The sequence below is a fragment of the Sinocyclocheilus grahami genome, unplaced genomic scaffold (assembly GCF_001515645.1).
Source record: "Sinocyclocheilus grahami isolate Dianchi unplaced genomic scaffold, SAMN03320097.WGS_v1.1 scaffold21.1, whole genome shotgun sequence".
NCBI lineage: Eukaryota > Metazoa > Chordata > Actinopteri > Cypriniformes > Cyprinidae > Sinocyclocheilus > Sinocyclocheilus grahami.
Window position 1 is genome coordinate 1,055,899 of NW_015505200.1, and position 11,825 is coordinate 1,067,723.

At 35.5% G+C, this 11,825-nt stretch overlaps 3 protein-coding genes across 3 annotated transcripts; 2 read left to right on the forward strand and 1 right to left on the reverse strand.

Annotated features, from left to right (window-relative positions):
• Positions 1-285: 285 nt before the first annotated feature.
• LOC107558945 (charged multivesicular body protein 5-like) lies at positions 286-4,503 on the forward strand. The gene is made up of 8 exons (XM_016242658.1): positions 286-433; positions 552-656; positions 1,931-1,977; positions 2,136-2,229; positions 2,888-2,959; positions 3,068-3,176; positions 3,287-3,402; positions 3,515-4,503. Exons 1-8 carry the CDS (start codon positions 368-370, stop codon positions 3,563-3,565), a joined length of 660 nt encoding a protein of 219 aa, XP_016098144.1. The 5' UTR covers positions 286-367; the 3' UTR covers positions 3,566-4,503.
• Positions 4,504-4,972: 469 nt separating this feature from the next.
• Positions 4,973-8,297, forward strand: bag1 (BCL2 associated athanogene 1). Its single transcript, XM_016239750.1, has 7 exons — positions 4,973-5,064; positions 5,346-5,471; positions 5,729-5,811; positions 5,891-6,004; positions 6,113-6,220; positions 6,724-6,786; positions 7,590-8,297. The coding sequence occupies exons 1-7, from the start codon at positions 5,028-5,030 to the stop codon at positions 7,677-7,679; spliced, it is 621 nt and encodes a 206-aa protein (XP_016095236.1). The 5' UTR covers positions 4,973-5,027; the 3' UTR covers positions 7,680-8,297.
• Positions 8,298-8,470: 173 nt separating this feature from the next.
• On the reverse strand, positions 8,471-10,754 carry LOC107556619 (myosin regulatory light chain 2, smooth muscle minor isoform). The gene is made up of 4 exons (XM_016239761.1): positions 10,623-10,754; positions 9,879-10,086; positions 9,112-9,273; positions 8,471-8,949 (listed from the first exon to the last, which is right to left on the reverse strand). Exons 2-4 carry the CDS (start codon positions 10,060-10,062, stop codon positions 8,777-8,779), a joined length of 519 nt encoding a protein of 172 aa, XP_016095247.1. The 5' UTR covers positions 10,063-10,086; positions 10,623-10,754; the 3' UTR covers positions 8,471-8,776.
• Between the last annotated feature and the right edge of the window lie 1,071 nt (positions 10,755-11,825).

Below are 11,825 nucleotides of genomic sequence, written 5' to 3' on the forward strand. Positions count from 1 at the left end.
GTAAGCCAATGGTAGCAATAATTAATATATGTTTAGATACATTATATGAACAATTAATGTAGGTAATCCATTTATTTATTCGTTGGTCTCCCTATATTGGCTGGTTTAAAAAATATGTGAGGAAACAATTTCAAGGGGGGGGGGGGAAATTAGACGAAAGAGAAACATATACAGCAATAGCCTACATAAGATGAACTGAATTTAGGGAATTTCTAAAGCTTTACCAGTGGGAACCAACAGAAAAATAGCATACTGCTCAGTAGTGACTTTTATTATGGTGTGTATTCTACGACCGTCCGGAACATGCTTACTGTGATCAGTATTTAAGTACCGTAACAAAGCAAATAAATATCAGTCCCGTTTAAAAATGAACCGCATTTTCGGTCGGAGCAAACAAACGCCTACTCCTAACCTTTCTGACTGCATAGGCAATGTAAGTAGGCTAGTGTATTGTTGTGACTGTCTCACGGAACATGAGTGCAGCATCCTGATTGGTGTTTGCATGTCAGACATGGATGTACTGTGGATGCTGTGTGCTGTTCCCGTTATAGGTGGATACGAGGATCGAGTCAGTCGATAAGAAAATAGCGAGAATCGACGCAGAGCTAATCAAGTATAAGGACCAGATGAAAAAGATGAGGGATGGACCCTCAAAAGTGAGCATCAGAGACTGGAGTTGATATCATGTCAACATGCAATAATGCTGCAGTCTCTCATTCTGTCTACACGGGCAGCTGTGCAGTGAGATCCAAAAGTCTGTTTTGCCTTTTCAATACATTTTTTTTTTAATTAAAAGGAATATTATCAACATTATCAACAACTTGTGAATCAAATTTAATTTTTAATTGAAAAATTAACATGAATGACTTAGTTTTGTTAGTCCTCCCTTTGATAGCAGCAATCGAGCCAGTGTAAATAAAGACAATATTACAGTTCATTAATATTTTGATTTTTTTTAAATATATTTTAGTTCAGGTAAAATTCATTTGGTTTTTGTCATTTTTATTAATTTTTTTATAATTATTTTTTATTTTACTTTTAGTTATCTTAGTAACATAATGTATTTAAACGAAATGAAAATGAGAAATGTTGCCAAATACATAGATATATACAGTATCTCACAGAAGTGAGTACACCCCTCACATTTTTACTGTATGTTCTTGGCCACCGTGCTGCAGCTCAATTTCAGGGTCTTGGCAATCTTCTTATAGCCTATGCCATCTTTATGTAGAGCAACAATTCTTTTTTTCAGATCCTCAGAGAGTTCTTTGCCACGAGGTGCCATGTTGAACTTCCAGTGACCAGTATGAGAGAGTGAGAGCGATAACACCAAATTTAACACACCTGCTCCCCATTCACACCTGAGACCTTGTAACACTAATGAGTCACATGACACCGGGGAGAGAAAATGGCTAATTGGGCCCAATTTGGACATTTTCACTTAGGGGTGTACTCACTTTTGTGGCCAGCGGTTTAGACATTAATGGCTGTGTGTTGAGTTATTTTGAGGGGGCAGTAAATTTACACTGTTATACAAGCTGTACACTCACTACTTTACATTGTAGCAAAGTGTCATTTCTTCAGTGTTGTCACATGAAAAGATATAATAAAATATTTACAAAAATGTGAGGGGTGTACTCACTTCTGTGAGATACTGTATATATAATTTATGTATACAATATATATATAATTTCAGCTACAATTTCTCATTATATATATTATATTTCAGCTTAATGAACTCCACAAGTTTATGTAAAAGCTGATGATCCATAGATCACCTTGTGTATCATCTGACCTTGAGAATTTCACAAGTTCACAAATCTACTTTATTTATTTTTGGGGGATTTTGAATCCCAGATTTTCAATGTGGTTTAAATTTTTTTTTATCATACACAGTTCTGTAAGTGTGAGATGAACAATCTGTTTACAGAATGCAGTGAAACAGAAGGCGATGAGAGTACTAAAACAAAAGAGAATGTGAGTTTATCCCTGTACTAATATTCATTTGTAATGTGTGAAATGTTTATTTCAATATCTAAGATTATGTTTCCATTTCACGTTTAAAAAGGAGGAAAATATTTTATAATAATAATGTTAAATTATGTTTTTGCTTTTCTTTTCTCTGTATTATGCAGGTATGAAGGTCAAAGAGATCAGCTTTCCCAGCAGTCATTTAATATGGAACAAGCCAACTATACTATCCAGTCTTTGAGGGACACCAAAACAACAGTAAAGTTTTGTTATTTAACTTTACAGCTGTCCATATTATTCTCAGCACTATTGTATATATTTTTTTAATTTCATTTTTTAATTCATAAAATGTTTATTTATTTATTTATTTTTGAGATCCCACTTCTTCTTATGTGGTATTTTCCTAATAAAATAAATAAATGCAATAATATATAGTCCCCCCCCCCCCCCCCCCCCCATATTTATTTGTTAAAAGTAAATTTGGTCAACATTTGGAAGTTCATACCATATAAATCACCTCAAAACTAACACTGACTGAACAAAAAGCACAAAACTCTCACTTTGATTTCATGGGGTCCTCAAGAGATTCAGCTTTTACAAAAGGTCCACTATCTCATGTAGTGGTGCTCCACAATTTGAGAAAAATCATGTTTCTATTTAGAAAATAGTGAGGTCTGAATGAGATATTTAATGGCAGTAAGAGAGACACTATTGTGTTTAAGAAGAATATATACCCCCCCCCCCCCCCCACATATTTTCTAAAACAATTTATTTCTAAACTTTCTAAAATGTCATTCTGTTTTGCTGGTGTCCATATTCTCCCCAGCATTATTGGATTTTTAATTTAATTTAATTTATTCATTCATATTTATTCATTTTAACTGTTAGATTCTACAGATGTTTTATTCTTTTGTAGGTGGAGGCTATGAAGATTGGAGCAAAAGAAATGAAGAAAGCATATAAACAAGTGAAGATGGATCAGATTGAAGTATATACACTTACCATTTTGATATCAGCTGTTTTTAAGCAATATTTTTGATGAATGATCAGTGGTAAATAATGTACACTTTTCATTACCAATCTTTGTGACTGATAGGACCTGCAGGATCAACTGGAGGACATGACGGAAGAGGCTAACGAGGTGCAGGAAGCTCTCAGTCGCAGCTATGGTACACCAGAGATCGATGAGGATGAGCTAGAAGCAGGTGTGTGTGTGTGTGTGTGTGTGTGCGTGTGTGTGTGTGCGTGTGTGTGTGTGTGTGTGTGTGTGTGTGTGTGTGTGGAGCTGAGAGCCTCACTTTTTTCTCTGTTGCAGAGCTGGATGCTCTGGGAGATGAGTTACTGCTGGATGATGACAGCTCTTACTTAGATGAAGCCTCGTCTGCACCCTGCATTCCTGAAGGAATGCCCAGTGACACTAAAACCAATAAGGTGCAGATTACATAGATAAAATTGTCAATGACAAAATATTCATATTACTTATCATTTGTTATTATTTGTCTTTGTGATTTATTCAGTGCATATTTGTATTTGTATCTCTCAGGATGGAGTTCTGGTCGATGAGTTTGGCCTACCACAGATCCCTGCCACATAAGAATCTGTTCTCTGATCAGTGTTTTGTTTACTGGTGGAGGACGTTTTTCTTGTGCTGATGGTATTGAACATGTTGTGTTGTATTCATTGCCCAGTCTAGCACACGGTATTGTACATGAAGCGTGATTTTCCGGTTTTATTTAGAATTTGATCATGTAAACATGTTCGCCTGATTTCCATAACCCAGTAAATTCCGACGAGATTACAGTTTTTAGATATCCAATTTAAACTCCTGGCATATCCTTTAGTAATCAGAATTTTGGATCACCTACTTTCCCTTGTATCTGAACATAACTTTTTATTAATGCATGTCCAAGCAAAAATAGTTTTGGATGATAACTTTGGAAATACAAACAGTTTGGGAAAGCCGAGTTATTGAATAAACGTATTTATTTATTTTAACAAAAAATTACAAACATAAACTCACTCTTGAGTGTTGTTACATATAAACTCCTATTATTATTATTAATTTTATATTTCTATGCTCTTGTTAAGACGAAGTGTGTATTGCATCACTCTGAACTCTGAAGCTGGTTGAAATGTTGACAGAATTATTGTTGACACTGATTAAATATTTCAAGTCCATCGTTCTGGGTAGCATTAGCATGAATGAAGAACTTGCGTCGAGCAGTCATGAACTAGTCCCAACAAAATGACCTGGTTTTTCTGATAACAAACTTCATTAATGAATTGAATATGCATCAAGATGTGAAATATTCTGAAATGTGAAATGCATCACTGGAGTCTATGAGAGATGCAATAAATGGTGGTATTTGAAAACATTTTTGTGGAACCATTGGGCTATTCATGCAGCAATAACACATTTCAGAGGAAAGACAGATTGAGCAAGAGGTATTGCACAGTCACATTATTTACAAGATTAGCTGCTACAAAAAAACATACATAGAAATTTTTTTATGTATTTTTTTTGTTCGTTCCAAGAGGTTTATGTATAGCCCACTTTTTCCTGCGTATATGGTATTTTCCTAATAAAATGAATAACGATTGCATAATGTAGATTTTTTTTTTTTGCATTCCAAAATGACATTCTTCCAAAAATAAAAAAATAAATAGAAATCCACACACCCCGGTTTTCTAAATCCTTCCGAATTATTCTTGAGTAAATACATATGTATTTTTTTTGTTCGTTCCAAGAGGTTTATGTATAGCCCACTTTTTCCTGCGTATATGGTATTTTCCTAATAAAATGAATAACGATTGCATAATGTAGATTTTTTTTTTTGCATTCCAAAATGACATTCTTCCAAAAATAAAAAAATAAATAGAAATCCACACACCCCGGTTTTCTAAATCCTTCCGAATTATTCTTGAGTAAATACAATAATCCAGAAGGACCGATGGATGAGGCGCAGAAAAGGGGCGTGGCGTACACACTCGCGTCATTTCCGGTTGCATGTGTACACACTGTAAAGTTGTGAAGCGTTAGCTAATAGTGTGCCGGTATGGCGGAGAACACTATGACAGTGACAGTTGCTTGTGGTAAAGATAACTGACCACCATTTTACATTTTAAAACGTTAAGATATATCGAAAAAAAATGTAGTCGGTATTTTTTATTGAGGCTTTATACGGTTCGACAGTTTTGAAGCTAGCTACCTGTAAATGATCTGAACATCCCTCTAAACCACAGGCGTTTATTTCAATATTAGTTACATCTAATTACGGCTAGTTAAGTGGTAAATGTCAATGCTGGATTTGCAGATACAGTGCCGGTTAGCTCTCTGAATAATTTTGAGTATTAAACCTCTCTTGTTGTCTCAGGCACAACCAAACACAACATCACTTTAACAGCACAGGATGGACATGAAGCACTGTTAAAGGATTTGTGTGAGGCGCTGACAGAAGCCACGGGAGTACCAATACCATCCCAGAAAGTCATATTTAAAGGTAATACAGTATATACTCTGCTTCAGGCACATCTGTTTCTCAGCTTACTGTGTTATACTTACTCAGCTGTAAATGGTCACCTGTGTTTTGGGTATAAACTACAGTAATTATCACTTGTTGAACTCAACAGAACAATGCAGTGTTTGAAATAAAAGCATCATTAATCTGTGCCAGTGCAACAGTAACAGTGTATTGTTGAATGCAAGAATATCTGGAATTGTCTCTAGAATTGTAACGTTATGTTGTTCTGGCTGTAGGGAAATCACTGAAGGAGATGGAGGAGCCTCTGTCCAGCTTTGGAATAAAGCAGGGTTGTAAACTGATGATGATTGGAAAGAGGGTAAGATGTGTCATTCATTAATTCAAACAGATAGAACTGCAATTATTTCCGAGTCTGACAAGCTGCTTTATTTTTACAGAACAGCCCTGAGGAGGAAGTTGAGCTTAAAAAGCTCAAAGACATTGAAAAGTCAGTGGAACAAACTGCCAGGAAGCTTGAGAAGGTGGATGGTGAACTCACAGGACTGAAGAATGTATGTGTGACAGGGATAACAATCTCTTTATTTTTCTTCTTGAACACTGTACTTGTTATAAGAGGCTTGGCAATATGGTCATTTTATAATTAAATGAATTATTTTCAGGGTTTTCTTGCAAAAGAGTTGCAAGCTGAGGCTCTTAACAAACTGGACCACAGGGTGAAAGTTGCCGCTGAGCAGTTTATGAAAATCCTAGAGGAAATCGATGGAATGGTAATTGTTATTCATTGTTGTTATATTGTTTCTTAAAGTTATCACGAAATGAAAATCTATTTTGTAAATGCATGTGAACTTACTATTAAAGACTTATTCATGCATGTTTAATTTTTAATTTTCACCTTGTAATTTTTAATCAAAATATTATAACTCAGCCTTCCGGTGAAATGACAGTCTTATCTCTTGTGACGTATGTTGGACTTCTCCAATCATTTAGTCGATTAAACCCTGCCCCTTCACAATCGACTCCAAGCTGACATTCACATCTCAAAATCCAATCAACAACTGATGGATAAAATTTTGTTCTTTTTCCGATAATCTGTTACGCTCAGATGTGCGACACAGTAAGGATGATAAGATCTGTTGTTTCACTGTGAACTGATTATTTTTATCATTATTATTTATATATTTTTGTTCCTTAAATTACAGTATATTGGATATAGTTAAATACCGTTGCTCGGTAAAGCTTATCTGTGCCTTTTTATATTGATTATTTACAGAACTTGCCTGAGAGTTTTAGTGATTGCAGGATGAAGAAAAAAGGACTTGAGAAAACTGTTCAGGTACGATTATGACTTATTAAAGGAATAGTTCACCCCAAAATTAAAACGTGCTGAAAATGTACACACCCTCAGGCCATCCAAGATGGAGATGAGTTTGTTCACTTGCATTGGATCCTCTCCATGGAATGGGTGCCGTCAGTATGAGTCCAAACAGCGGATAAATACATCACAATAATCCACAAGTAATCAACACGACTCCAAGTGAAAAGCTGCGTGTTTGTAAGAAACAAATCCATCAAGGCATTTTAACTTTAAACCGTCACTTCTGGCCAAAATACCAGTCTATAATCCATCCAGTGAAAAAGTCCATCCCATGTTGTCCTCTCACATCAAAATCAACCAACATATTTCGTTTTGGACAGTTTTCGCTTGTAAGCAGTGCATGATATGTGTATATTTCTCTTATGATTCAGACTAGATGAATTTTTCACTGGCGAATGGAAAATTATTTGTATTTTAGCAGGAAGCAATGGTTTCAAGTTGAAAACTTTCTAATCTGCATTTTGCTAAACAAAATGGATTACTGTGATGTTTTTATCAGCTGTTTGGACTTTCATTCTGATGGCACCCATTCACTGCAGAGGACCATTGGTGAGCAAGTGATGTAATGAAAAAATTCTCCAAATCTGTTCCGATGAAGAAATAAAATTACACCTTGGATGGCCTGAGGGTGAGTAAATGTAAATTTTTAGGTGACCTATTCCTTTAATATTGGGTTTTAATTAAGCACCTTAGACTTAAACATACCCATGGCCATTATTTGATTTCTTAAATATTGTTCTCTTTATTTTCCTCATACTCAGGGTTTCTTAGCACAGTGTGACAAAATTGAAGCTGGAATATCAGACCACTTGGCTAAGATTCAGACAAAAAACTTAGCCTTGGCAGAATGATCATGAATTAAGACTCCTGACATCAGTAGTTACTGGTGCTGCAAATGAAGAACCTCATGGAGAGCTTTGGCACTGGAGGTGCAGTTGGCCTACACCCCACAACCTACACATGCACCTGTTATACAGAGAAGAACAGGCAGCATTCGAAACATTTTGAAATAGTTTTCTTATGAGTTTAGATTTTTCATGCTAATTGTTGAAAATACTTATGGCTAGGTTTAGGGAGTTTTGACCATCTGGACCGCACTGTTCTCTCTTTAAACTTTATTTAGCCTGACAGATGTAATCTTATTTTGATCAAAGAGGGGAAAAAACGATGCTGGAAGAATATCCTTTTAAAGGATCGAACATAAATAAATGATCAAATTCAATAAATCGATTTTGTGCTGTAAAAATGTTCTATTTATGAAAAGAGTGAACTTGTGCGAAGCAAAAGATTGTAGAATTGATAGTCCTTGTTTTGTTTTTATCATGATTAAATCTCAGGGTGCTTCAAACCACTGGTGGTTTTCCCCATCAATTTCTGTTTCAAATGTTGTTGTCAAGTTATTGAGAGAAATTAAACATTTGAAGACAACTTTTGTGGCGTCTCAGTCAATCTTTGGCAATTTGTCCTGTTCTGTACAGTTCTAAATCTACTAGGTTTCAATGATATTATGAATTAAAATACTAAAATCCTGTTTTTTAAGTGTAAAGAAATGTTGAGAGAAACTCTAAACTGACTTTTTCGTAAAATGTCCCACATTCTGTAATGAAAACTTGATGGCTTATTTCAAATTGTTTCTTACAAGTGTAAACATCCAGCAACTCCAGGCTACATTGAATAATTCCAGAATTTATTTCTCAACATTTACATACCAGAACTGCATTCATTCACTTTGAGGTTTACCACAGATTACATGTCTATGTATTTCATAGTTATGTACAAGCCTACGTAGACTGTTTAAGAGTACAGTCCAGTACAGTCAAATGATTTTGCCTTGCTGATTAATGTATCCCTTTGCACTATCCCGTGAATGTGGGGAAAAGAATACAGTTAAACATGTTGTAGTGTTACAGTGTAGTTTTCATTAGTTTCAGTAGTGCTAGGCCTTGTCCTAATCATCCTTATCTTTAGCACCATGTTTCAGTATGCGAGTGAATTCTACGTAGTTGAAGTTCCCCTTCTTGTCAATAGGGGCCTCTCTAAACAACTCATCTACTTCTTCATCTGTGAACCTGTCTCCCATAGTGGTCAAGAGCTCCCTCAGGTAGTCCTCCTGAATAAAACCTAGGACAAATGAGGCAAACTGGTTATCAACACTGAAAATAACTTAACAAATGTTTATCAAATACATCATATATTCATCTAATTTTGGTCATTCAGACAGACTAATTATGCAGATCACCAGTCTTAATTGCTATTTTATTTAAGTGTTTTGATCATGCTTACCTGTCCCCTCCTCATCAAAACAAGCAAATGCATTTTTGATAACATCCTCAGGATCTGTGCCATTAAGTTTCTCTCCAAACATTGTGAGGAACATGGTGAAGTTAATGGGACCAGGGGCTTCATTCATCATCGCCTCGAGGTATTCATCTGTGGGGTTCTTACCTGCCAATGAAATAACCTGTCAGTCAAAAGCAGTTCTTATCTGATCAAATGTAGCTTTTAAAGAGACAGCTCACCCAAAAATGAAAATTCTGTCATCGTCACAAAACCTGTACAAGTTTCTTTATTCTGTTGAGCACAAAAGAAGATATTTTGAAGAATGTTGGTAATCAAACAGTTTACAGTAGCCACTGACTTCCATAGTATAGAAAACAGTACCATGGAAGTCAAAGGGGACCATCAACCGCTCAAAGCATATTCTTTCGTGTTCAGCAGAAGAAACTCATACAGCTGAAAAAAAAAGGAATGCCATAAAACTCTCTAAATGACAATGGCAATATATGGCTTTTGTGAAGATTAAAAAAAAGCTTGTATCTGATTAAGACTCATCTTAACATTTCCTCTATAAAATTCTGTAAATACTATTAAAAATATAATATTAGTAAAAACTGAGTTTTATTTAGAGCTCAGTTCATGCTCATATTTTTTTTAAAGTATTCGTGAGAAAAAAAAGTGAAAGTGATGTCCTTTAGAAGGAAACTGGGTCATTAAGGGCCAAGGATAGAAGATAAAACCTTTCTGCATTGCCAGTTCTATATCGTCCTTACCTAATGAAGCCAACATATCATGCAGATCTTCCTTATCAATGAAGCCATCACGGTTCTGATCGATCATGTTAAAGGCCTCCTTGAATTCCTGGATCTGGGACTGGTCGAACATGGCAAACACGTTGGACGTGGCCCGCTGGGGGCGCTTTTTGGTGGTTTTCCCCTTAGCCCTTTTGCTAGACATTTTGACAATTCTGTCCTATTGAAACTAAAATAATAGAGACACATTGCTTGTTAGGCTTGCACATAAACTTTCAGCAAAGATTATACGAATACATGAGCTATTAAAAATAATGACCATATTGTCAACCACAATGAATTTTGCACAATTTTGAACAACATACTTTTAAGACAAACAGACCACTGTGTGTATAAGACTGTGGTTATGAGTTTGTTTAGCTAACTGCGTTAATATTAGCTGAGTAGCCCAATAACGTTAGCTAACTAGTCAACAACTGAGTAACTTAAATTCTTTAAAGCTGACGTTATGTTTATTTTGATACATAATTGCAGTTCCTTGGTCCACATTCAAACATACTGTCTTTGTAAAAGCACTAAGTTAATGGTCAATATTAATAAAGCTTGTTGTGTTGACAGGAAGCTGCTTAACAATTACAAATAACGTTAACCTAGCTAGCAACGGAGCTGGCTTGTTTGTAGTCTGTCGTGTGTAATACAAATCTAAAACTATAACGTCAGATAAAACGCATACTGATGCCGTAAATTTAGTAACATTTAACATACCTATTCCGGTAAAAAAAAGAAAAGAAAAAGGCAGGACACCTAAACAACGGCTGCCACGCTTGTTATTAACGCACCACAGGACCCCCCTGTAGATTAGTGCAATGGGAAAGTCCCGTCGACAGATCAGGGACTGGAATAGCCCATGACTTATCCTGTAGGGGTAGGTTCAAATGATCAAACAGGAAGAATGCCGAAATGACTGCTAAAATGAGTCAGTTGTTACAGTAAGGTAACGGGTGTGTTAATTGTATTATGGTTTCTATATATTAGCTAAGGTCAGTTTAATTCTACTTTAATTAAATCGATTTAGCTAAATTAAAATTTAAGTTGTTATCAATTTAATTAAAGTAATGGATTTTTTATATTACATAAAGCTAATTTATGTAATAATCAATACCATTTATATATCAGATATCAATATACTATCTGTTATAAAGTTAGTTTCGATCCTTAAATTGGAATGAACTCTGTTTTCTTTTGGAATTTTCCTTTGCCGGGAAAATATGAGAGTATTTATGAGATAAATAACCAACTGTGGTAAACACGCAAATTAAGATATTGTTTAATGGAATGTTTAAAATAAAAAAAACAATATAATTTCTGTTCTACGAGAGTTGATCACATGCTGCTCGAGGCCTATAACAGCAGTCTTGTGATATTTCTTTAATAAAATATTGTTGCGTTGCCTTTGTTGTTTAATTGTGTTTATAAATTGAATTACGCGCGTTGCCAAAGTTCACATGTTGAAACTGCCTGGCCAGTGGCCCTTAGTCAGGGTCTATATTTAACAGATCTAGTGGCCATACAAGGTCGTGGCTGGACGCTGCAATCTGCAGAGTGGCAGCATTATTTTTGTTCAGTGAAGTCTCGTCCTGTCGGCTGCCCCATCCCCGCCGCTGTGTCTGGATTTTCACTGGCTTCTCATTTTTTGGAGTTTGCCCCTTCTTCTTTCAACTTTGACTTGGTAAGTTACTTTGTATTTCTAATCGAGGCTAGCCCCCCCCCCAAAAGAATAATAATGTGTTACTCATCCAATTGTCTGTAACAGTTTAGTCTAAATGTATGAATTAGTTACCATCACAACAGACAAAACTATTTGCTCATATAATTGAATGGTGTCTGATATTATACTTTGAATAACTACTAGTAACAGTTTTGTAGGACTATATGTAGCCTATTTCATTCTTGCTGTTGTGATATCAA